The sequence below is a fragment of the Diadema antillarum genome, unplaced genomic scaffold (assembly GCF_040938485.1).
Source record: "Diadema antillarum isolate AM-2024a unplaced genomic scaffold, OU_Dant_1.0 scf00000134, whole genome shotgun sequence".
Taxonomy (NCBI): Eukaryota; Metazoa; Echinodermata; class Echinoidea; order Diadematoida; family Diadematidae; genus Diadema; species Diadema antillarum.
Genome location: NW_027271023.1, coordinates 982,027 through 1,005,982, shown reverse-complemented (window position 1 = coordinate 1,005,982; position 23,956 = coordinate 982,027). Strand labels below are relative to the sequence as shown.

At 37.1% G+C, this 23,956-nt stretch overlaps 1 protein-coding gene across 1 annotated transcript; it reads right to left on the bottom strand.

Moving 5' to 3' along the window:
* Window positions 1-1,933: 1,933 nt before the first annotated feature.
* On the bottom strand, window positions 1,934-23,734 carry LOC139720876 (protein C-mannosyl-transferase DPY19L1-like). Its single transcript, XM_071632208.1, has 21 exons — window positions 23,700-23,734; window positions 21,735-21,759; window positions 20,685-20,772; window positions 19,490-19,627; window positions 18,358-18,478; window positions 17,590-17,741; window positions 15,656-15,747; window positions 14,656-14,755; window positions 13,938-14,015; window positions 12,636-12,722; window positions 11,890-11,946; window positions 10,154-10,234; window positions 8,792-8,893; window positions 8,204-8,275; window positions 7,530-7,636; window positions 6,449-6,476; window positions 5,779-5,898; window positions 4,598-4,772; window positions 3,938-4,037; window positions 2,982-3,107; window positions 1,934-2,090 (listed from the first exon to the last, which is right to left on the bottom strand). The coding sequence occupies exons 3-21, from the start codon at window positions 20,754-20,756 to the stop codon at window positions 1,943-1,945; spliced, it is 1,956 nt and encodes a 651-aa protein (XP_071488309.1). The 5' UTR covers window positions 20,757-20,772; window positions 21,735-21,759; window positions 23,700-23,734; the 3' UTR covers window positions 1,934-1,942.
* Window positions 23,735-23,956: the final 222 nt, after the last annotated feature.

Below are 23,956 nucleotides of genomic sequence, written 5' to 3'. Positions count from 1 at the left end.
TTTGGCAATCCTCTCTTTAGTCTTCTTTTGGTTCACAGCATGCATGTACTATCACAAAGCCCATAAACAATACGAGACTACATCTACATACAGACAAAAAAACAACAGCAACAAAACAAATCAAAACAAAAACAGACAAGTAAAATGACACTTGTAACAATTACGTAAGCCCGACCTTACATAACACCTTTACACCAATGCATCCAATGTGTGGGAAAAATGCCAGCATTAGTAAATTTGCATATATCAGCATGCCAATTGTTTCATCGCACTTTTCCATGCTCTTTCAGCTGACTTTACCAATACTGAACTTGTCACAGAATTTTTAATGTTTGTGCCATCATGCACAAATCTAAACTTCTCTACTTTTTCATTTTTGCTTTGGTTAGTGTTGTTGTGCTCCTCTATGAAGCAATGGTCTCACAATGAAAATTCCTCCCGAGAGAATTTTCTGTGTCAAAACATTTGCAACCTTTCAGGCACCCCAATATTTATAAGGACATATTCGGTCAAGTAGCATAAGATTAAACAATGGAAAACATACAAAATCAGCATAATTGATCGTCTTGGCTATTACTCTATCACCAATGCTGCCAAGCTTGCTCATTGGTAGAGCTGAACTTCTGTAACTGTGGGAGAAATCAGCACCAACATTTCAACCATTAGAATTTGTCAACATGAACAATATATGGATCTTCTCATGAAGAACATTTGCCCATCAATCTCAGTTGTGCAGGTGGTCCATCTCCCACAGATGAATAGATAATCCTAATTATTGTAATATTCCAAACAAAGAGCACCAACTCTGGTAACATATGGTGCCAGATCAATTCTTGATTCAAAACTGAAATTAACTATAGCAATGCTGCAAACTGGCATTGGTCCGACGGTCCCTGACCAGTAAAAATCACTGTCAGACCAGTAACCTTTTAAGGAATGGACCAGTAAAAAATGGAGAAACTGGGTATCTACTGGTCCAACAGACAGGCTGGACCAGTACAAAAAATGAGTTAGTGTGCAGCGTATGCAGCCCTGACTATAGTATTAATAGAAATTCAGAACATGAATGTACAAACATTTTTGAACAGCCAAAGATAGAAATAAAGCACTCATGATACTTAAAAAAAAAAAACGTAAGACAGATGTTTCAAGTAAGGTCTTCGTTTCCATGCAAATCAAGAATGTGAAACTGCATAATAAGAAACATAGCTTTATGACAAAGTTGGAAAGGCATACCTTGTGAAAAGAATTGATACTGTGTATGTTTGAAGGCAAAACATGGCACTATTGGGGGGCATGGAGGACAGAAAAACTTTCAAGGAAGACCTCATCAGCAAGAGCATAGAGAGTGATTGACAAAAGGCCTCACTTTGACCAATCCTTGTTACATCAGAAGACCTCCATAATGATGTAATTAATCTCCTAAAACTTCTCATGTCAACTGAAAACAGGAATGATTGAAGTTGGACTGAAGATTTCTGTTTTCATGAAGTCGACTTTCATTAAAAAAAAACCCAAAACAAAAACAAACTCACTTCCCTTTCACATCAGTTCCACATCAGTAAAATTGTATACGAGAACGTCACTTCTCTCTGCTAACAACTTTTACTAGAATTAATCCTTTCGTCCACCTCTGGCCAACCATAATGCATGTGATGTCAATGGCCCTGTGAAGTCGTGGTCCTGTGAGAGGTAGTATTGAAACTTTCTAGTGGTAGACTCTCACAGCAGATCAAGATTTTGTTTGTTTATGTTGTTAGCATTTCGACATATTCAGAATGGGTAATGTTAAAGACCATAGAATGCTGAACTTGAACTGCTTGAATATATCACCATCACCTGGTCTACACTGTACCATGATTGCTCATTTTTTTTTTTTTTTTTTTTTTTTTGAAGATGGTTCTCTTTTTGACCAAGACCACCCCAGGAGGTAGAGGCAACGTCACACCTTGAGGACGGTGTAAACTCCATTGTTGAAGAGCGGAGTGAAGTACGGGGAGTGACTCTCCTGAAGGCGGATGCATAGAGGCATCTTGTTGGCATTCTCTGGGTCCTCAATGTCCCAAATCTCTGGCATGCTGCAGCCAAGTCTGTGACAGCAGTTAGGAGAGTAAGCATCACAAGTAATTTTATAACAAAGCAGATACCACATCTAATAAGATGATAGTTTGGATGATTTCTATCCATTCACATCATACTCATATCTTAAAAATCACTGCAATCTTGTCAATGAGACATTTCTTTTTAATTAACATTTTCAATGTTTAATTTCACTTTTTTTTTTACATGGATTTATCCTGGCATGGCTGACTACCATCAGGCAGGAGTGGTCCTTCTCATCTTGTCAGCCATGGAAGTGACAGTCTTTGCACTGCATCATGAGACCTGACACTACCGAGAAAGTCATACCTGGGGGATGGGGTTCAGAATGTTATCAATTTAGATTTGATTATCTTGAAAATTCAATATACACTGCTTTGAATTTAGAGCAATCTAACTGTCACATAGTTACAGTTCTGTTTTCTTTTGTTTGTTTGTTTGTTTTTTCTCTCCCTAGTTTGGAGTTCTTGAGGTTTTACACATTTAGGTGGTCATAACAGTCTCATACCAAGTCTGTCATGATATCAAGCATACATCATTGTACCATCTTCCCTTTTGCACCACTTCCACTTGGGTGTCTGTAATATTGAAACTAATCTCTACATGCATGTTAACAATATGAATAATTTTTATCAACCATCAATTCAGTTGCCAGTTCCTAAAATATAAACACTAAAAACAAACAAACAAACAAAAAACAGATCATAACTCTACATCTCAGGGATATCACAAAGCCTAATCGAGTCCAGCGACTGGCAAAAGTCAACAATATGTGTATAAACCTGGCACATTTGTGCCATATGAAGAAGAAGAAGACAAAGACAATGACAACGACAGCGGCCATGATGGCAAAGAAGAAGAAGGAGGAAATCATGACTCACTTTGACCTGCGCACACACCAGGAGTGTTCCATGATGGCATACTGCACACCCAGGCTCTTGTACCCCAAATGAACCTCTTTGGCTGATTTGCGGCTGAACATGGCATACACTAGTTTAGTCCTGGCTCTGCAGATATAGTAAGCACAGCAAAAATCCATATACATTTAGATAATTGACAACAAGGCTGGAAATGTTTGAGCATTCATCTCAATCATGTGATCACAATGTAACTTATTTATACATGTCATATTATCAACATCTGAGTTACTTCACTCTCATTCTCAGTGTGCTGTGTCCCATGGTTTATTACTACGTAGAAGGAGGGACGTGGCAGCTATTCTGTTCAAATATCAAACTATGCCACAGTCCTATGCACTGACTGTGAAAAAAAAAAATGGAAACTTGGTACAGCCTGTAGCTGTCTAACGCGTTGAAGACTAGTCACAAGTATACTCGTGCAGATATGTATGAGAAATGTGTGTTAAAGCAAAATCAACTCATCCTAAATGGGTTAAAGATGAGTAAATCCACCAGGGCATCCACAACATAAATCAAACATTCACATCTATTTTTCCATATCTTGCAATAACCATGCACCAAAACTTTTTTAGGGCTCAACTCTTTACAAATCATGCTCCCAGAGTGAACTTATTCAGCAAGTTTGCATCATAGTCAATTAAACCACATGTCTATCAAAAATGCTAGAGGTACTTCGCAAAGATTCACACACTTGGTATAAAGTTTTATAAGTGCTGTACAGTGGCTAATCCCTACACTCAGTGTTGCACTGTGAGCCTCTATAACGCAACATAGACATTATTAGTTTGCCAAACTGTCTGCTGTCTTTGATCATTGCCAATAAAAGTTAAAAGTTATCATGACTGGACGTTGCACATGTGAGATGATATGCAAAGGATGAAAATGGACAAGCAATATAGAGGTTCAAAGAATCTCACCTCAGCCCAGCGTCCTCGTAATGAGGGTGGTTCACAATTCTTCTTTCTGTGGACAGCTTCACAGATGCCATGGTGGGCATTGGACCAGCAAACACTGCATCTGGAATATCGCATTTGGGAAGAGTAAAATGGCACAGCAACATGACAGTGGGCACTGGGACACATGTCAAATGTCAGAGGCAAATGCAAATTTTGATATGCAGAAATTACACCAAGCTGTTGTTCACATAATACATTTGTCATTCATTTTTGTCTTTATATACTGTCTATACTTCGAATAACATCTCTTTATTTTCTATTCACTCTTGACTTTCCTTGAGCACTGAACAAAATGACACAAAGAGACAGAATTTCTCTCTCATTTATCTAATTTTTGTTCTTTCCACATGACTGTAGTTGACTGTCTGCTTACTACAAGAATTGGATGTAGTATATATCAGGTCTGTGCAAAATCCCCCCCCCCCCCCACCCCATTCATTGACTCTTTGGTTTTGGAAGTCTGTGCATATCAGCAGAAAACAAACTGCAAAACCTTAACCCATTGAGGACGGACTGATTTTGCTGCAACATGCATTTCCCACAGACACCTGCCCTAGTATACTGGGACTCATCCTCAAAGGGTTAATGCATGATGACAATAAGAATATTTGGGTTTAATACCTTGAGGAGTATTGGCCATGATCCACTCAAGAAGCTCCTCCTGCGGAGCGTTGGAGAAGTCTCCACTGATGTTCCACTGATGCCTGAGGTTGGCCACGCCCTGGATGGACATCAAGGCCAGAAGAAGGACCACACCCGCCTGATGGTAGTCATCTCTCTTCAGGAACCTGAAGACCTAACAAAAAAATAATTTTGAAAAAAAGTCAACTTTTCCTCTTTACGCGAAAAATGCATTTTTATATGGTGTCTTTTTGTATGAAGACAAAAGTCAGAAAAATAAATCAGTAATAATTTGGGGAAAAATCAGACACACAAACAATCATGAATTGTACAATTTTAGGGAGTAGGACAAACTCTGTGTGATGTAGAAGTTGAGCAGCTCTCTATTTGTTTTGTACACAAAATGTCACTGATGTTAATTTGTTATAAAATATTTGGGTACAGACAAACTTATCTACTGAGAAGCACATGCCAAATGTAATATTTTCATCATGTACCAAAAACAAGATCTGAAAAATAATTTTCGAAGGAGAAAACTAAAAATTGGTGACTTTTTTTGAATACTTCATATATTAGTACTTGTTGGTATTAGTAATTTTTCTATTGATTTTCACCATAACTGAACCCTTAAAATACCAATTTATCACTAAGTCTTAGAGGCACATGCACATTGATACGTGCAAGACTTTCCCACAAAAACACTTGCTGACATGGTTGCTAATGAACATCCTACTTAATTGAGCTCTCAGTACAGCAATTCATGATTTAAAAGTATATGCTAATTTAATGCTTCGAATAAGCCCTCAGAACAATGGCCCCTGGCATGTTCTGTTGGCAATTTTCCCTTTGACATTGATCTCCTTTCTCTATGTAGTCATCTATTCCAAATATGCTTGAATTCTTGCTATAAAACATACTTTCCAAAATGCAAAGCAATACAGTGTGTCACACTGCTCACTATTCTATTCAATCTCTCCCTGTCTTTCCTACTTACATTATTCTTCCATTCTGCCCACCTTTTCTCCTTTCACTGATTTTCCTCCTCCATCCACACTTCCTCAATTCGTATCCTCTATTATAGATACGCAAATATAACGTCATCACATATTTACTACCAACATGAGACACAATAGAGGATGCTAGGAATTTGAAAAATGTAAGAGTGAATAGAATCTACTCACTTGCTTGGAAGCCAGTAAACTGGAAATTATACACAGATGAGGTGAGAAGAAGACCTTTAATCTCATGATGAGGACTGCCATAACCAGAAAGGCCAGGAGCTGGAACAGGTGATATACCAACTGGAACGTGTGCAGAAGAAGACAGAGAAAAAGAGAGAGAGGGGGTCTGGTATCAGTACATGTACAATGCTAGCAGCCATTTTACCCCGATCCTTTTCAGATACTGCATGCCAAATAAATGACCAATGTAGTACTAGTACACAAGTCCATGCCATGTTAATGATATGACAGAACAACGTCCATGGTTATTTGTTTTTGTACAACTCAACAAAAAATTAGACTGTGAGGTTTAGCCTACATGACAGCATGCAGGTAACTTTAAAGGGGTAAATGAAGTGGATTACAAGGTTACAAATTAATACTCAAATAACTCTGTCTGTGATGTGACCATTACAATCTTGACAAATGCTTTTCCAGATCAAGGGATTCATAGTCAATAAAGACTGTAACACCTGCGAGAGTTGGTTTTTCGGTGGGCAATGCTAACAAATGGAAAACAGACATATTGCTGAGGTCCAATCTGAAACACATGTGCCATTCTTGACAGCATGTTTATATGAATTGAATATCATACTGATTTTAATAATGAACAGTGAAATATTTTTCTTACCTCTGCATGTGGCTTGCATCTTATTTCTCTGCAAAACAGACATAATTCGAGATAAATCATTCCTTTTTGACTCAGAATCAAATTACGTCTTGCCCATTACAGTATTCCTCCCTCAAAGAGTATCACAAGTTCAGACAGAGAGGTAGATTTTGTTGTATCCACAAAGCTTAACACTTCCCTCCTTCAAGCACTTTCTAAGAAGGCTACTATACATACTGCAGTTTTCTCTGTTCAGGTTAGGACCTTATGTCTCATTTGACCAACAGAGTACAGACTATAACACCTATACTGAAAACCCGTGATTTGATTTGAGCAAATACTGGTTCTAATGAGACTTCTGGGAACTAATTGAACATTTCCTCCTTTTGCTTTGTGCATCTGCCTATGAATACGAGATGCAGATGGCTCTACAGTGTATTTCTGTGTGGCTTAGAAGGAATGGGATTTTAGTTTGCAATGTAAACAAGCACAATTACCACAAGCTATTTCCGAAAAAAAAAAAAAATCAAATTCCGTGATACTTGCTTCCTCAACAACATTACAAGAGACTATTTGTTCTATCTTCCACCTAAACAGCATACTTTGCCTTCATGGCAATCCACATGAGGCAAACCATTTCAAAAATCTTGAGATTCAGGGATTGCTGCAGACATGCCCCTTGGGAAACACCTTCCTATTTTGAATAGTTGGGCCTCGCCCTAAAGGTTTCCAATGGGGACACTACTACCATTTGTACAAACTTTGATCACCTCCTCCATTAACAATTTCTGCAAAGTTTGGTCAAATCAAGCCACCAGTTTTCGAGAAGATGCAATGTGATGGGGGAGGGGGGGAGGGGATCCAAAAATGCTCACGAAGACCCAGGTGCTTGCCAAAATGCCTCATCTTGTTCAAAGTGGAAACAAGTAAAGTATTGAATACAAATTTGAATCAATTACACAAAGTTAACACAAATTTTTAATGTGACTGACTAGTGGTGAGAAAGTAGGTAATTACTGAAGTTGTCACTGCAAGATTTTCTGACTTGACTACATCATAGAACTTTTGACTGGAGAAATCATGCAAACAAGCTGAATCTTACTCTTGATGTGGTGGATCTCTTATTGCTGAAATGTTCTGGCCATTCGTCAAGTTCTCTGATCTGACCTGCCCTTCCTGAATACTTGGTTGCAGAAATTCCCTGAATAACTACAGGATGTAGCAAGAACAAGAGTGAAAACACTCTGGAAATAGTAAGAAGTTTCAGAGACAATTTCTTGCATGATTGACTATAATGGGTGTTACAAAAATGTTGAATCAAGGACTTACAAGAATGATGAATATCAATGAGTTGAATATTCATGAGTGTATGTATGACTTTAGGTATAAAATTGGACCTTGGCTGAACACAGAATCCACTTATTCACAGTTTTATCCACCTGATTTTCATGTCATAAGTATATTTCGCCAAAATATTGGGACTGTGGTAGGTAAAACCCAACATTTATGTCAAAGGAAAGTAAAGTATATCTGGCAAATCTTATATCATGGTCTCATCTAAAATACAGCTTAAAAACTGGTCTTATCAACATATCTAATACTCTAAATGGATGCTAACCTTGTCAGCATACATTTTACAAGTCTTCCGCAAGCCATGAAATAAGTTCCCTGCAAGATTCTGAAATTCCCATAGACCTCATTCAGAACCCTCCAAGTGATATGTATGAATCTTTCAACAGTGCTACTGCTAGAGAAATGATGATGGTAAATACTCACATGGTAAGCTAATACCAAGACGGCCACCACAGCACTGGGAAGCAATAATGTTTGGGAAAACTTCACAAGGGTCTGTAAATTAAGCACACAGTGTCACTTCATAATAATCATGTTCTTTGGATATTGATACTTGGTATGATACTTGGTATTACATATAAATAGCAGTTGCCAACAGAGAAATTTACAACAGACAGAGTCTAATTGGAGCATTCACTCTCAATTTATTCTCAATTCAACATGACTGCTTGGCTTTTTTTAAAGTGATTTTTTTTTTTTTGGGGGGGGGGGGTTTGTATTCACTTGCAGATGGTTGTGTCTATAACATATACAAAGCAGGGTTTTTATTCACTGCAAAAATCAGTCTATGACAGCAAACTTTGACAATTTCTCTTGAAATGTATTTAACAAAACTATAGTTGAGCTTTTCAAAAAATGAATACATATTTCAATGGGTCCAATTATTTATATTTTCTTCTATAACAGCAAAGAACTAAAACAGCGAGGCTGGAAGTATGTCCTGATATTGTACTGAAGCACAATTTCACAGACGATGTTATGTATAAAGGGGGCACTGTATGACAGGCTTACCGCAGTTTGCATATAATCAAATTCAGCAGCACAGGTGTATAGCATGGTGTGGAAGTCCTTGTAGTCAGAAAACTTGGACCTAAACAGATTGGCAATGTGAGCCTGGAAACCAAAAGAGAAGAGGACTTTAGGGAAAACTGGCACTAAAAGCTTGAAAATGTAAAGGTTTATTCCTAATTTGCTTAGCTTTATTAGAGGCTATGAAATGGAATGAACTCATTTTATAAACTATTACATTGTAAGTTATTTTCCCTTTGAATATGGCAGATACAGCAGAACAATCAAAACATGGCCTCGATTTAACACATACTTATATGCATTACACACATCTTCACTATCATACCACAAGAGCATGATGTCCTATGCAGTAGCTGATTTTGAAAAGGGCAAACAAATATATTGTTAGGAATATTTATTTCTTATTGGTCAGTCCTGGATGTGGCCTGGACATACATGTACAATAGCTTAATCAACATTTCCTAACTAAATTGTACACAGTATGCAAAATTTCGCACCCCTTGTGCTAGAAATGCTTTTCATTACACATCAAGATTTTAGTTTGAGAATGAGAAAGGCACTAGTCCTGAAAACCTCTTTGATTTGAATAAACATGTAACATAAATCTGTAGTGTCCTTTCAGATCACTTTGTATCTCTTTCCTGTACAGTACACAAAGCATACAGCAGGTGCTGTATCTGTTTAACCCGTTGAGGACGAGTCCCAAGAATACTCAGGCAGGGGTCTATGGGAAATGCGTGTTGTAGCAAACTCAGCCCATCCTCAACGGGTCAAAGTGAATCAAATCTGCATCAGCATCTCTTTTCCTTAAAACAAGAGTGGATGACACAGTCAATGCAATTTCATACTTACTCAAAATATTTTGACACAGGGGAAAATGAAAACAGCACAGATTTTTACATTACAGCATACTCTAAACGTGGATATTTTTGCAAGAGTAATATTCTGCGCTCGGCCAGGTAGGATGAGTTTTGTGTGTTTTTAATTCCGCAGAATCAAGACATGAACTACTGGAACATACATCGTGTATGCAAGCAAAAACAATCATGTGCTTTTATTTTCGTGCTGGTTTCTGGTTGCGCAAAATTTCCACTTTTACAGTAGTCAAGAAACAGCTGTGTGGAGGAACATCACTTTAATTAAGACTTCCTCAACGCACACACATACACACATTCACACAATAATTCACATACTCATCTGGCTCTACTTAACCTGTTGAGGATGAGCTGATTTTGCTATAACATTTTCTATTTCCCATACATACAAGTCCGAATAAACTTGAAACTAGTCTTCAACAGGTTAATAAAAACAAACACACAAACAAATTAGGGAGAATATTCTTACATCATCCTCTGTCCGAAGGAGTGTAGACAAGACCAGCTTGATGGTGAAGACTCCTCCAAGTAATAGGCACAACTGACACAACTGTGAGAAAACATGAAGCAATCCTATAAAGTTATGACACAGTACAGTGTAGTACAACAAAAAATGTGCATTTACAATACAGACAGCGTAATATATACATGTAAAATGTTGTCTTTCAAACAGCGCTACGGTCACAATTAGAAGATAAACTTACTACAGACTTGATTTATCTTTTGTTGGGCTGTTTCTGTTGTTGCTGTTGTTGTTTTGTTTTGTTATTTGCTTTTTTGGGGGGATTCTTTGAGAAAGTTTTTTCAGGGTAGGAAGACTGAACATTGGGACTGTTGGGATTACAACAAAACATCTACTATTTCAGAAAAAAAAAAAAACCCTCAAGCAATGTGTCTAAGGGTGCGTTTATCAACTCCTTTTCTCGGCAGAAACAGGTTATCCAAACAGCTTTCAAGGAATTTTTACGAGTTGATAAACGCAAAGCTGTTTTGATAGCCCTTTATGGAAGCCTTTTACGAAAGGGTGCGTTTATCAACTCTCCTTTCTCGGCTGAAACAGGTTATCCAAACAGCTTTCAAGGAATTTTCACGAGTTGATAAACGCAAAGCTGTTTTGAAAGCCCTTTAGGAAAGCCTTTTCGAAAGCCCGAAATTTGTGACGATCCAAACAGGTTTCCTAAACAGGTTATCAGAAACCTGTTTGTAAAAGCCTTTCGAAGTTGATAAACGCAAAGCTGTTTTGAAAGCCCTTTAGGTCGCCCTATACTGCGGTTGCGCAACCATGCGTTTCCAGTTTCTGAAAAGACGCGCGCCACGTAAAGTGCACACGAGTACGTGTACACAGGTGTATACATACAGCTGTGTGTAATGCACGCATATGCTTGGAACAAGGAGATGTTTCTCTCACCAACAAGGTTTGAGAAATAAAGTAACAACAGTCTCATTCCCTTTGATCCCATGTCTCATGCCGCTACTCAGAAATATTTGAAGTATGTGCTAAACTGGAGCTGCCTCACAGATAGGAAGACAATTGATTCATGTGGCATTGTGTCATGACTCCTCACTCTCAAAGGAAGATATGTCTTTATGATGGTAATCGCTTTTCGCCGTCCCTTCTTAGAAAACAAGCGGCACATTAATAGTACAGGCAGTCAGGGCTTTGGGAAGAGCTCTCGAAAGGGCTATGGAAAGGGCTATGGAAAGGGCTATCGAAAGTTGATAAACGCAGCCGACGAAAACAAGTGGCACATTAATGGTACAGGGAGTGGACAGGGCTTTCGAAAGGGCTATGGAAAGGGCTTTCGAAAGGGCTATGGAAAGGGCTATCGAAAGGGCTATCGAAAGGGCTTTCGAAAGTCGTTTAAACTGGGGAAAGTTGATAAACGCAGCCTAAGAAGTTCAGAAACCAGTTGCCCCTGTAACAATAAACAATGGCTACAATCGGTCACCTGTTCGATGATGACAGAAGCATCATCATTGCCAATTTACCCTAATAGCATACTTTAGTGTCCATTTTACAGCCATTAACTTGTTTAATCCCAATGATACATGTTACATGTATAATCATATAATCCTGTACTCTAGCCAGCACTGACTATAAACCGGTGATGTCATCATTCAACTCTGATAGAAATCTGTATTTCAAATGCAAGTGTTTGGTGAGGACAATAAAAGAATAATCCCACATTCTGTGAATAAACTTACCCATATAATAATTCTGTATTCAAGTTTTTCCAGGAGTGGTTCCAAAAACAGAATTATCTACAGCAAGAAAAAACAAAATAAAGATATATCAATGTACATCATCAGCTTCTAAAAAATAAACAAAATGAAACAATTGAAAAACAAGCATAGTTTTCCTTTTCTTTTTTCAAAATCATACAAAGACAATAAATAGTATACACTGATCACAGCATAAGCTACAATGTATCCCTTAAGTCTGTACCATAATTTGGAGGATAGCCCACATTTCTTGCATTTGGTGTCTGTTTGCAAGAAAAGAAAAGATATCTGTCTCATCTTTTCTTTTAACTGCCCTCAGAAAATAAATGTAGTACTTTTTCATTAAAAAAAAAAAGTGAAGTAACATTTCGTTCTTGGATTGTGTTATGGTTTAAAAAAGGGGGGAAACAGATATTATGGTAATCTGATGGGTGAAAGTTTGTTTTGCACTTTACAACATACCGGTATCATATTTAGAAAGCATAAGTTTCCTACCTGTATATCTTTAATGAAACATATGAAGCTCCAAAAGCTGGAATTGTCACTGTTAGCAACATCAGCTCTGGTGAAATGTTGCTCAACGAACATAGAAGCCTCAGTCTTTGAGTTATTCTACCCCTTATTTGTGCATAGTCTACATGCACCATACCCTTTTTTTCATGACATTTGCAATAGGGCATGTCATAGTGCAGGTTTAACTTTGATTGGTCTGTTTTACCCCAACTTACCCAGATTGTGAGAAGACAAGATGTAAAGAAGGACGTAAGAAGCATCTCATTTCCAAATAACATGATGTAACTGACAAGCAATCCAATCTACAAAGAAAAGAAGAATGCACTGGTGCTGTTAAGACATGGGACTTAACTGATCAATGAAAATGAAAACATGTAATGCCCAGCTTTTCTATATTAGTCATGCAATACATTGTCCTACAGCAGTGCGATATGAAATTGTATGCAATAAATGAGATGTCAAAGAGCATGCAGTTCTAAGGGGTATCAAAAGTTTATTCAATGAAAATCGGTTTTGAAATGGCTGAGATATCCAAAAACAAGGTGAAACAAAGAGATACTAATAAAGTTGAGGCATGTCGCCTTTTATTATTAGCACTTTTTTGGATATCTCAGCCATTTGAAAACCAATTTTCATTAAATAAACGTTGAATCCTTCTTAAAATTACATGCTCTTTCATATTTAATAAGAGGCTTTTCATTATCTCACTTTAATAGGAATGTTCAAAACATGAATCCCTACCTCAACCAGTACTGTACAGTCCCTTTAAATGTCTAAAAAATGTAATTTGCCAGTAAAAACATATTAGGCAGCAATGACACACTATCTGGGATTACAAGTTTACACATTAAAAAAGATGTTCCATGGTACTTACATTCTAAATGGACAATATCCCCAATTTATAAAGAACTAATTTCACATCTCTAGTCACAAGGAGAATAAAAGCTACTGATGAGTTGTATTCCAAAATGCTTCACTAATAATACCCTAAACTTATCCTCACATTAGTGCTAAGAGATATTTGCAGCATCAACAAAACATTCTAGCCTTACTACACATTTCCATTTCATTTTCCCTCAGAATATAATTGTAATATGCAGAAATACTCTGTGTATTATGACATATGACTTTCATCAATCTTTCCTGGCCAAGCTCATGAGAAACCACACCAGTTGTGCAGGACATCATTTGTGTACCTTTAATAGCAATTATGCATCCATGAAAAACATCCTCTTACTTCAAAGTTTCTGCCACATAATGAACACTCTACACGCATATCTGATCACTTTTACCACTTTCCGCTGGCCTACAATAGACAGGAGTGACTTGGACCAATAAAGGTAATCATCCTAATTGCTGTATCAAAAAAAGAAAGAAAGAGTGAACAAACAACACAAAGTTGAAAATCAAAGAAAAAGAAATATTCAGCAACAGGCCTAGCTCTACTGGTTTCTGCCAGTTCTCCCCTGCTGCGAGATACAGAACCAGGTAACAAACGTGACCCCTTGGCTACTCACACTTTGACCTTGAAGAATGCACTTGACCTTTTGAGAACTGGCAAAGCCCAGCATGTAGGTTGCAAACACAGCAAGGGTCTGGAATTGGAGGAATGAGAGAGATGGAGTGAAATGGAGAAAAAGAACTATTAGTAGAGACATGCGGTGCAGAAGGGCAAAGGGCATGTATTATGAAAAGGAAGTTGGAAGGAGAAATACAATTGTATATATATGGGAGAAAGAGAGGCAGTAACCACATAGTAAAAACAAAACAAAAACAAAGCAGCAACAACAGCATGAAACAGCGGTGGAGGGATCATACGATATCACAATTATGAAATTATCCATCCAAATGCATGGTATAATATACTTCAGTAACTTCCTTCTACAGATAATATTGCATCTAACTCTGCCCTCACAATGGCTGTCCTACATTGTATGTAACATTCCTGATTGGTACGGAAGGAATGGCACACAGATCTTTCCTCATGATTCGATTTAATTTGATTTGATTTTTGCATTTGTTCGTTGACAAAAAAACAACAACAGCAACTGGTTGTAATTTTTTTTTTCAAGATGGAATTAAAACAAATCAAGAATCTGATGAAAAACCAGATACCAATGGTACATAAGCAGATGAACCTAAATATACAGTAAATCTTCACACCAAGTTGAGAAAAATCTGATTCTGAACTAATGAACAAAGAATAGAATGATTCACTAAAAAAAGTGGATTTACCTGTGTAAGAAGAGCAAACTGAGCAAATTGCCACGGCAACATGAATCCGACCACGCCCAGACTGATGGCGATGCTATGAATCCATCCAGGCTTCTGTATTCTGCAAAGATTCATTTTCGTAAGCATGAATGAAAATGCTATGCTATGCCATGCTATGCTATGCTGTACTCTATTGCACAAGACAAGATGTCATCTTCAGAAAGCCTTTTTTTTTTTTCAATCAGGATCCCAGCAGAACATATCTTTCTACAATGCCCTTTAAAAGCTACAAGGATACTGAATATACAACAGCTTCTACACAAGGGGTATCAGGGATATGCCCTTGAGTTATTAAAAGTAATACAGTGCAAGCAGTTTGTCTTAAACATTTTTGTTGGTTATGCAAATATGAATACTATGTAAATTCTTGTTATCCCCAAGAAATAAATTTGTGGGAGTTATAACTTATTGCAAAACATATCATGCAAGGCAGTAAAGTATGCCCTTGTAGAACATGATGGTCCTTGTTCATGTGACCATTTTAGAACATGGACCAAACTGACCTTGAGCAGTGATCATAGGTCGAAGTTGTAACAAATGCACACCATATTCAAACTGACTTAAAGAGACAGAAAAATCAGACAAAAAGATTGAAAGAAGTTTCATCCGAATCGGACATCACATGCAAAAAGAAGATATGGAATTCTTAAGCTTCGTTTTCATCAAGTGAATGCCTGCTGGAAGATCATCTCCCAACTCTCAGACATGTTTATACACAAAAACACTATCAAACTCCTGTTTGAATTGATGATTTTGCAACTGCAAACATTTTCTTTCCCCTGGCAGTCATCATTGCTAGCTTAGTTACAGGACTTCCATAATTTGATGTATCAATAATGCGCATTGTAAATAAGAAAAAAAGAAGAAAAACATATGAATAATAATAACAACACATACAGTAAATAAATAAAAACATATTCCAAGTATTGCTTGTTTCATAATCCTATTTCGAATCCTGTACCTTAAAACATGTGTGACCAAGAACATCTCCAGCACAAAGATGGGATATGCAAAGCTTTCTCTCAAGGGAGGTGTCCACTGGACTCTGGTACACTGCCAAGATAACCATAATAAAAGCATGGCAGATAACAAAACAGGTGGACAACAATAATCACTGGTCTTTGACAAGCAGGGAAAGTAATATATGAAGATTGTGGGGGAAAAGCATGTTTACACGAAATGTTCTCTTTATTCGCATGCAGAATTCATCTGTAGATGCCAGAAGGGTTTAGGCATTGCAACAGCGATGTGATCAGCTAGGGGTTTTAGCAAGGAGGTTCAAGAGAATGGAGTCACAACTGTCTTATTTCCTTTGCTAGATGTTCGTTGCCGCCGCTCAAAAATATTTGAAGCATGTGGCAAACAGGATCTGCCACGCAGATAGGAAAACAATTGACTCGTGTCTCATTGCATAATCACCAGCCACTTTCTAAGGAAGATATGTCTTTGTGATGGTAATTACTTTTCGCTATCCCTTCTTATACAAGGTAGGTGGTATAGGCACAAGGATGTGCGAATAGAAATTGCCCACAAAAATGCTGGAATAAAGATGAAAATTGCTCGACTGGGCATACCCGCGCACTAATCTGATATATCTATCAATAAAGAATTATATTTGAAGATTATTCCAGGTCAGTTTTATTTGTCGGAATTAAGCGGAAAAGTGATAAAACCGGCTTTCCAGGATGGTACAGTTTTAAACAGTTTCACATGATACAGCTCTGATTTACGCTTTTGCACAAATTTCTGCACGGGATTGATTTTTGTTTTACATGCTTTATCATTAAGTGAAATTTAATTTCATTTAATAAATAAACAAGCAAAATATGGCCAATATTATGTTAACGTTCAAAATGAATCTTCAGATTGCTCAGCAAGACGGCAGCTTCGAACATCGATCATCAAAGGCACAAATGCACTTGTGAAATTCTTTTGTACATCAATAGAAATCTGACAGCTGTTTGAATAATTACAGCCAGTTGGAACTCCAACTCTTAAACCTCCTTGGTTTTAGCATGTCACCACAACATTCTGCTTGGCATCCTAAAAAGTGCAAGACATTCAAGGCACAGCACCATGAAATTGGCAACACACTGACAATAGAAACTTGTGAATTAATCAAACATGCCTACATTAACTTACAAAAAATCTGGCTAAAGATTTTTAAAGCTATGATCATGGCTTCTTCAATGTCATCTAATGTTCACAAATATGGTTAAGAAAGCACCATAGCACATGTAGATGTCCAAACACAGCCCCTGCCTGAAGGGACTTTAAGCTTTGCACTGGTCCATTTCATGCCCATACAATGCACATTCACACATAATACACAGACAGCCTTTTTTATGTAGATCACCCTGCATGAGTAAATTATACAGCAAGCCTTGGATACATTTTAGAAGGGGTGCAGAAGATACAGCTTTTCTTTATATCCATTATACATTCAGGATGTATTTTCATCAAATCAAACAGAAAAACTCAAAAAAAAAGTTCTAAAACTGTGCACGACAAAAAGGTGTTACAATGTGCCCTTATAAAATAGAGTGTATACATTGTGATGCACACAAAAAAGTTTATCACTACAAGATTCAATGAAGCAAGACCCATTCAAAGACTTGAATAATGGTTTGCAAAAGACCCCACAATGCTTTAGGCATTTCGATTTAGAACCATTTACAAATGTAAATCATCTCTTTCTTTCCGCCCACAATATGTGCAACATAAAGTTTCCTTCCCATGGAACACAGGCCATAAAAATAAATGAAGTGGGTTCAAAGGGATATTTTCTCTAAGAATGGAAAAAGCCCATTAGTTTCTTTTACTATTATTTGCCTTTGAACCTAATTCACGCAAAGTCCTTGACATAATATTCTTGCAGTTGGCAAACTGACATACCTCTCCATGGTTGTAGAAAAAAGATAGCACAGTAAGAACTCCCCCGAGGATATTATGGCTCAAGTATGCACCAAAGATGAAGAGCAGAGACACAAACAAGCCATTCTCTATGAAGATCCCATTCACATAGAAATATGCCCTGTCCCCCATTCCTGCAAGAAAAAAAAAAAGGGGGGGGGGGAATTCAGTTACATCTGTACTTCTATTAAATTCAACAGAGGCCACAATCATAAATGCTGTCAGATATGAGAACATATTCATAATTATATTAAATTGATCAAAATTCTTTGCAAATCTTATTTTCACAGAAATACACACTTTCTAGTGTCATAACATAAATATTTCCTCCAGAATGAATTTATCTTGAATCTTGGGTGAGTAAAGATTTGATAACCATCTGATGTTTTCATTGCAACTGATTGACAAATTGCACTACATCTGATGTTTTGTGAAGACTCCCCTTTCTGGCAGTCAATTATTAAAAGGAAGACACTGTATGCCAGTGATATGCACATTGTATATCAGTCAAACATAATAAATTGATGTAGAATATATTATGGCTACCTCCATTCCAGTGCTTTTCAAAATTGATTATCTTTAATGGCCATTTTCATGACTTTGTTTCTGGTTTGCTAGTATACATGTTTGGGAATCTATGAAAACTTGTACACTGATGTAGATTATCATTCATCCAATCGAAGTGTACAGATGAATGGAGAAAAAACAAATAGAAAGAAAGAAAGATAATATCTAAGATGGAATAAATACCTTCACAGTTTAGTACTGGACTAAGCCCTCTACCTCTGTTGACTGTGTAACACTCCTTAGTCTTGATGTCCAGCAGCTTTGTGACACTTTCATATATTCTGAAACTGGCTGCCAGAAATACCTGTAAAAATGATATTTGTATTAAAACATCAGAATCTCTTTGACAATGGTGCAACTGTTAGAAAAGTTTGCAAGACTGAGGAATTTTAATCATTTAAATGTGCTATAGCGTGGTCACTATGCTTACCAACAAAATATTATCAAGTTTTATTGGGTTAATTGAAAAAAAGAAGAAGGAATATTCAAGTATTTACAAGTAAGTATAATATTAAATTTCGTTGATCATGGATACTTGTCATAAACATTTGACATGAGTATTCTTAGCTATATCTACTCTTAAAAATCATGGGGGAAACCCCAACACACACACACACACACACACAACAGAAATGACTTCCATGTGACAAGTACCTCCACTTGAAGAGATCTTCATTTGCATTGCAGCAATGAACAATGCAAAACGTGTTACTGCATACCCTGCCAATTCATGCATGTACTGGTACATGTCAATGCCACTTTTTTAGTCACAGTTTATGGTTGCCAATGTTGCCACATGAACCTTGACTCTTAAGTGGTAATAACAAGGTCACTACTTTTGTGGCACAGCATACAATTACATGTATACTAAAATCAATAGGGCCTAGTGCAGAATTTTGATTGGTACTACAAGAATTAGAACGTGAGTCCTCCTTTCTGCATGGGTCATTCAACTTAGATATCAAGGACATCAGTCCACATTGGCAAAATGCAAACAATGGACCCACTGTTCCTTTAAAAGGTAAATCATGTCTCAACAGTGGCAGAATTGTTACTGCAAATGCTCACAAGTATGAGATATCAATGTTTATTCATGTTTAATTGTTTTGTCAGAAGGGGCTGCACTAAATGACAAGAGTATTAGGTCCATAGAATGCTTCCAGTAGTATTGCAAAATATGAAACTTATGTTGGATGCCTACAACGCACTGTCATGGACTTAAAGACTTCTGATGAAAGGCAAAAAACCTTTATATTATCAATATTTTGGATAATGCGATAATCCTCTTAATACTCCTAACATAGTCAGTACTTACCTCTGGATAGACATTGAAACGTTTGAGTGTATTGATGGTATTGGGGTACTCGGTGACATTGTCACTCATTATGGCGTGCAGTCCCAGGCTAAAGCTCGGAGCCTTCACCATTGTCTTGTAGTAGGAAAAATATAGACCCTGCAACGTTTTGAAAAAAAAAATGAAATCATGTCACTGCCTTGGACTTTATATTGATATGAAGCAGTGGATTCTAAATACAAAACTAGCAACATTTATATCACCACAATTTGATGGAAAAGTGTAGAGTATACACTGTATGAGGCAGCATTAATGATAAAAAATAATTTAGAGCACGATATTTGTGAAATACCTAGAGGACAATTTCATTGTAAACCAGATGACTGCATCATGTGATCAAGGTTTTAACACAGTTAACAAAATTTATGAATGAGGAAGTACATCAATCGAAAATAGCAGCTATATTCTACAGGCTCCTGTTTGGGACCCGGGTTACAAATGTAAACAGTCACTGTTTTTCCAGGAAACAGCCACTTTTATTGTTTCAATACACATTACTCTGTCACTTAGAAACAAATAAAAGACAGACACACCTTACATGACAATTTACTACAAAGAAGAACATGTCTTTCTATCATACTGGCATAGAATTTTCTCTTCCAGTAATTTCTTTCTCTCCTCCATCTTCCATATTTTAATATTGGTCACAGACAAATTACATTTCTTTTTTTTCCCCTTTTTATAGCAAAACTTGGTCCAATTGCAATAAAATCAATACTTGCACAACAGCTCTGAGTAGTACTCAGTTACACTGAAGTTTACGGCAGCAATTCCAGCAAGATAAATGCAAGCACATCGTAAGCATAGCAGCAGCCAGCAGGATTGAAACTTTGAATTTGGCAATCCTCTAATTTTATCTTTAGTACAGTGATATGAATTATAACAATTTGCCAGTCATTTGTATGGGTATAAGGTACAACCATTTCTCAGGATTACCTACATGTATCTTTATTATGGAACATAATGTCAAGTGCAAGTGGAATGCAGGAACAACACATACTGCAGAGCTGGGTAATTTAAGCATTTGCTCTCTTCTGCAGTCTAGGTATTGTATCCTGCTATGATATTTTATCCCATAAGACCTCAATGATCAAGAGAGTCAAGGCTTCAGTGCAAATGACATCATAAACCTTCAACTGGCAAATGGGTTACTTACCATTTCAGTTCTGAATGTCATTTCTCGCTCCAGGTCCGAAAGGTGGGAAAAGAAGCGATCGTTCTCGAACATGCTGGAGATGTGTTTTCTGTCATGATTGGATTGGCAATTTAAAAAAAAAAATCATGCATAAAAAATCTAAGATAGTATGTGATATTCTATACCTCTTCTCTACTATACTTGATTTGAATAAACAAAACTGAAATCCCATGACACGACTGACAATATTTGGGTTCAGTTTTTCTGCAAAAAAAAAAAATAATAAAGAGCTCCCAAAAAAGCAACATTAAATTTCTTTAAAAACAAACAAACACACCTTAACATGAGTATAATACATGAATATGATGACTACAAACACCAACAGGAAGCAAACAAGACTAAGAGTAAAAAAGTGTAATTTTAATCAGGTTGACTCATTTTCGTCTGGAATTAAATCAAGTATACTCGGGACTCGTCCTCAACGGGTTGATAAATCTATGATACAGAGTAGCATGAGCATTATTGACATTCTAAAGATGTGTGATTAGGTGATTGTACCGGAAAATTTTCAACAACAACATATTTGAAAGCAGTGGTTCAAAGCAAGATGTAAGAGCCCAAATTCTGAAATTGAATTTAATTCTTTTAATGAATGCCGGCAATTAGCCTCTCATTGAAAAGAGTTAATCATTAAGTTTGTTTCAAATAACACATCGCTCTGAACTGTGCAACATCTGTTTTTAATACTCATACACCAATATGGGTATATAATACATCATGCCAACAGAATTCAAATTGTTTTTATCATTTTATTATCTCAGAATGTGATACAGAGTCAAAGCTCTCCATTAGGAGTGATTTACAGAGCTCCCAAAATCATGGAATACTTCAGAGCTATTAAAACATCATACAAGCTGTGCAAATATCAGGAGTCAGGCTTTGACCATCCGCAAATATGTTTTCAGTAACAGCTGGCAAATCAGTGGATGTGGTATAATGAAGTCACAATGGGAATCTCTGATAAAAAAAACCAATTTTTCTGTTGGTAGTAGCTGAGGTATAAGTACTTACCCATGCAAATATCCTACCAGCAAGGCTGCCATGATGCATGATGTAGCATAGCAAAGAAAAGAAAAATGGCAATCAGTTATGACATATCTATAGATGCACATGTATTAGATTAAATCTGACAGGCAAATGTAAACACTCAAAAGATAGATCTATGTTTGCTTTTGGTGTTTATTCAGCTATGATGAATGTCAAGGTTTTGGTAAAACTAAGTTCACAGTGTATCATTAATTACTCAACTGTCTCAAGTTCTTTGACATGAAGGTAACCTGGCTACCTCAGAAGGGCTGAGGTTGACAAGAAAATAGTCCAAAGTCCTCTGTCTAGCAAGTTCCTAGTTGTGTTACCCTATGGGTCACCCGTAACACACACTGCCACTTTCAACTCGCTTGCAAAGGTTTTGTGTAATGAAACCAGTTTCAGATTTCAGTGCCTACTAGTACTCTATGGAAAGAGATGCCGACTTTGTGACAACAAATTGTAGGTCTACACAATTTGAAGCTTGCATGAGCAGCAATCAGTAAGAGTCACTGTTTCATGTGACCTGCATGTGACAATCATAGTACATCTCGTATTTTTAAAGGTGGGGTCATAGTATGCATGATATGCATGATTTGACAAACATAAAAAGAAAACAGGAAAAATTTGCAAGGCAAAGGCAAGCATATAGTGAGGCCAACATCGTTTCATCAGTTTAATGGTTGAAAGTTTATGCATACTTCCATGTGTATAATTTACAGCCATATTTCACAAACGTATTGTATGTTCATTGAGCACTCTCAGAAGATTCTAGCCTACATTGTCATGTTTGGTTTTGCTTTGTTTTTTGTTTTTTTGATACAAGCACTTTATGATCTTGATGTTTCAACCACCAGTAATTTCCACTCGTACCAATAATGCACAATGCTTAATACTGTTGAACATTCACAAATTAGACAGAATTTATCAAACAATATTCTAAAAACAAAAAGTTATTCCTTAAATGATGTTGAAGAGAGGATGCAATAATCTTGTAACAAACAGGGATGTAGGACTGCTCATTGCATAATATATATGCTTCATAACTCAACTTCATCATTGCACTGTTACTACAAAATGAATAGTTAAACTGTCATAGTCTAGAATCTACTACTCACTAGATCATATGGAAAATGAAGTGCTTCTTCACTCTGTCTCTGAGTCTGAGTCTTACACATGGTTGGTAAATCCAACTCTAAGCTCTACTCTTCACAGTCACACACTTTTATTTAATGTTAGTATGATCTAACTTGTTAGAACTCAAACTAGAAATTTGTCTGGTTTCTAGGATCTTTCTTAATTCTACTCCCTTTTCACAGCTGATTTTAGTGGCAGTGGTTTACTAAGTCCAAATCAGTGACAGTGTCTACTGCCTAACGTTACAGGTAAACTTGGAGTTTACTGATATTTTGTGATAACAATAACAGTTCAGATCTTAAAGTCTCAGTTCGTACATTCATACTGTGTCATTAGTTTTTGCATGAGATGTCAACATCAACACTAAAAAAGTTGAGAAATCAGAGTCTGGTCTGGAGTAGAGTAATCTAACCGCTAGGTGGTATCTAGCAATTTCACTACTAACGTTATCAGTGCTAACTGTTAGATTCTAACAGTTACACGTTTGTCGCCAAAGAAAATTCTGTACAAGCTTAGGGCCATGCCCTTTTAGGACAGTTTAAATAAATGCATATTTTCATCAACCCACTTGATGAAATTGGCAATAAACTGCCACAAACGAATGAAGCGTGCCACGGCAGGCACCCCACCGGGCCGCTCAATGTGCCACAGTGGCAGCGGACACGAAGCCACATCGCCGGCTAAGCAGGGAGACGGAATGCTGCCACCGGCCGGTCCTCGGTATACACATTCAGCATGTACACACACAATACACTTCGCTTTTTAGTTTTGACTTTTGACTCGTTCAGTTTACAATGCAAAGACAATACTTACCGAGACTCACTATAAGAAAATTCCTGCCAGAAAGAAGCCCCGCAACAACTGGTCGTTCTTCTCGGATCCCATTCTCTTTCCTACTTCTTTGACTTCGTGAAGAATTGCCCTTCTTTGTTTCTGTTCGCCCCGATCTGATGTTCGTCGTCTGCTCCGTCGTCCTTCTTCTACTACCGCCAGCCATGTTTATTCACGATCAATTTTGTTCGTTCGCGATCGATCAGCGATCAGGCTCCGATTGAGTTATTTTTAGTCAA

Coding starts and splice junctions, on each gene's coding strand:
- LOC139720876 (XM_071632208.1), bottom strand. CDS start 20,756: ATGTTCGAGAACGATCGCTTCTTTTCCCACCTTTCGGACCTGGAGCGA. Junction 11,947..12,635: donor CTTGTCTTCTCACAATCTGG/GTAAGTTGGGGT, acceptor TTCTTGCTGTAG/ATAATTCTGTTTTTGGAACC. Junction 5,899..6,448: donor GATGCAAGCCACATGCAGAG/GTAAGAAAAATA, acceptor CACACGTTCCAG/TTGGTATATCACCTGTTCCA.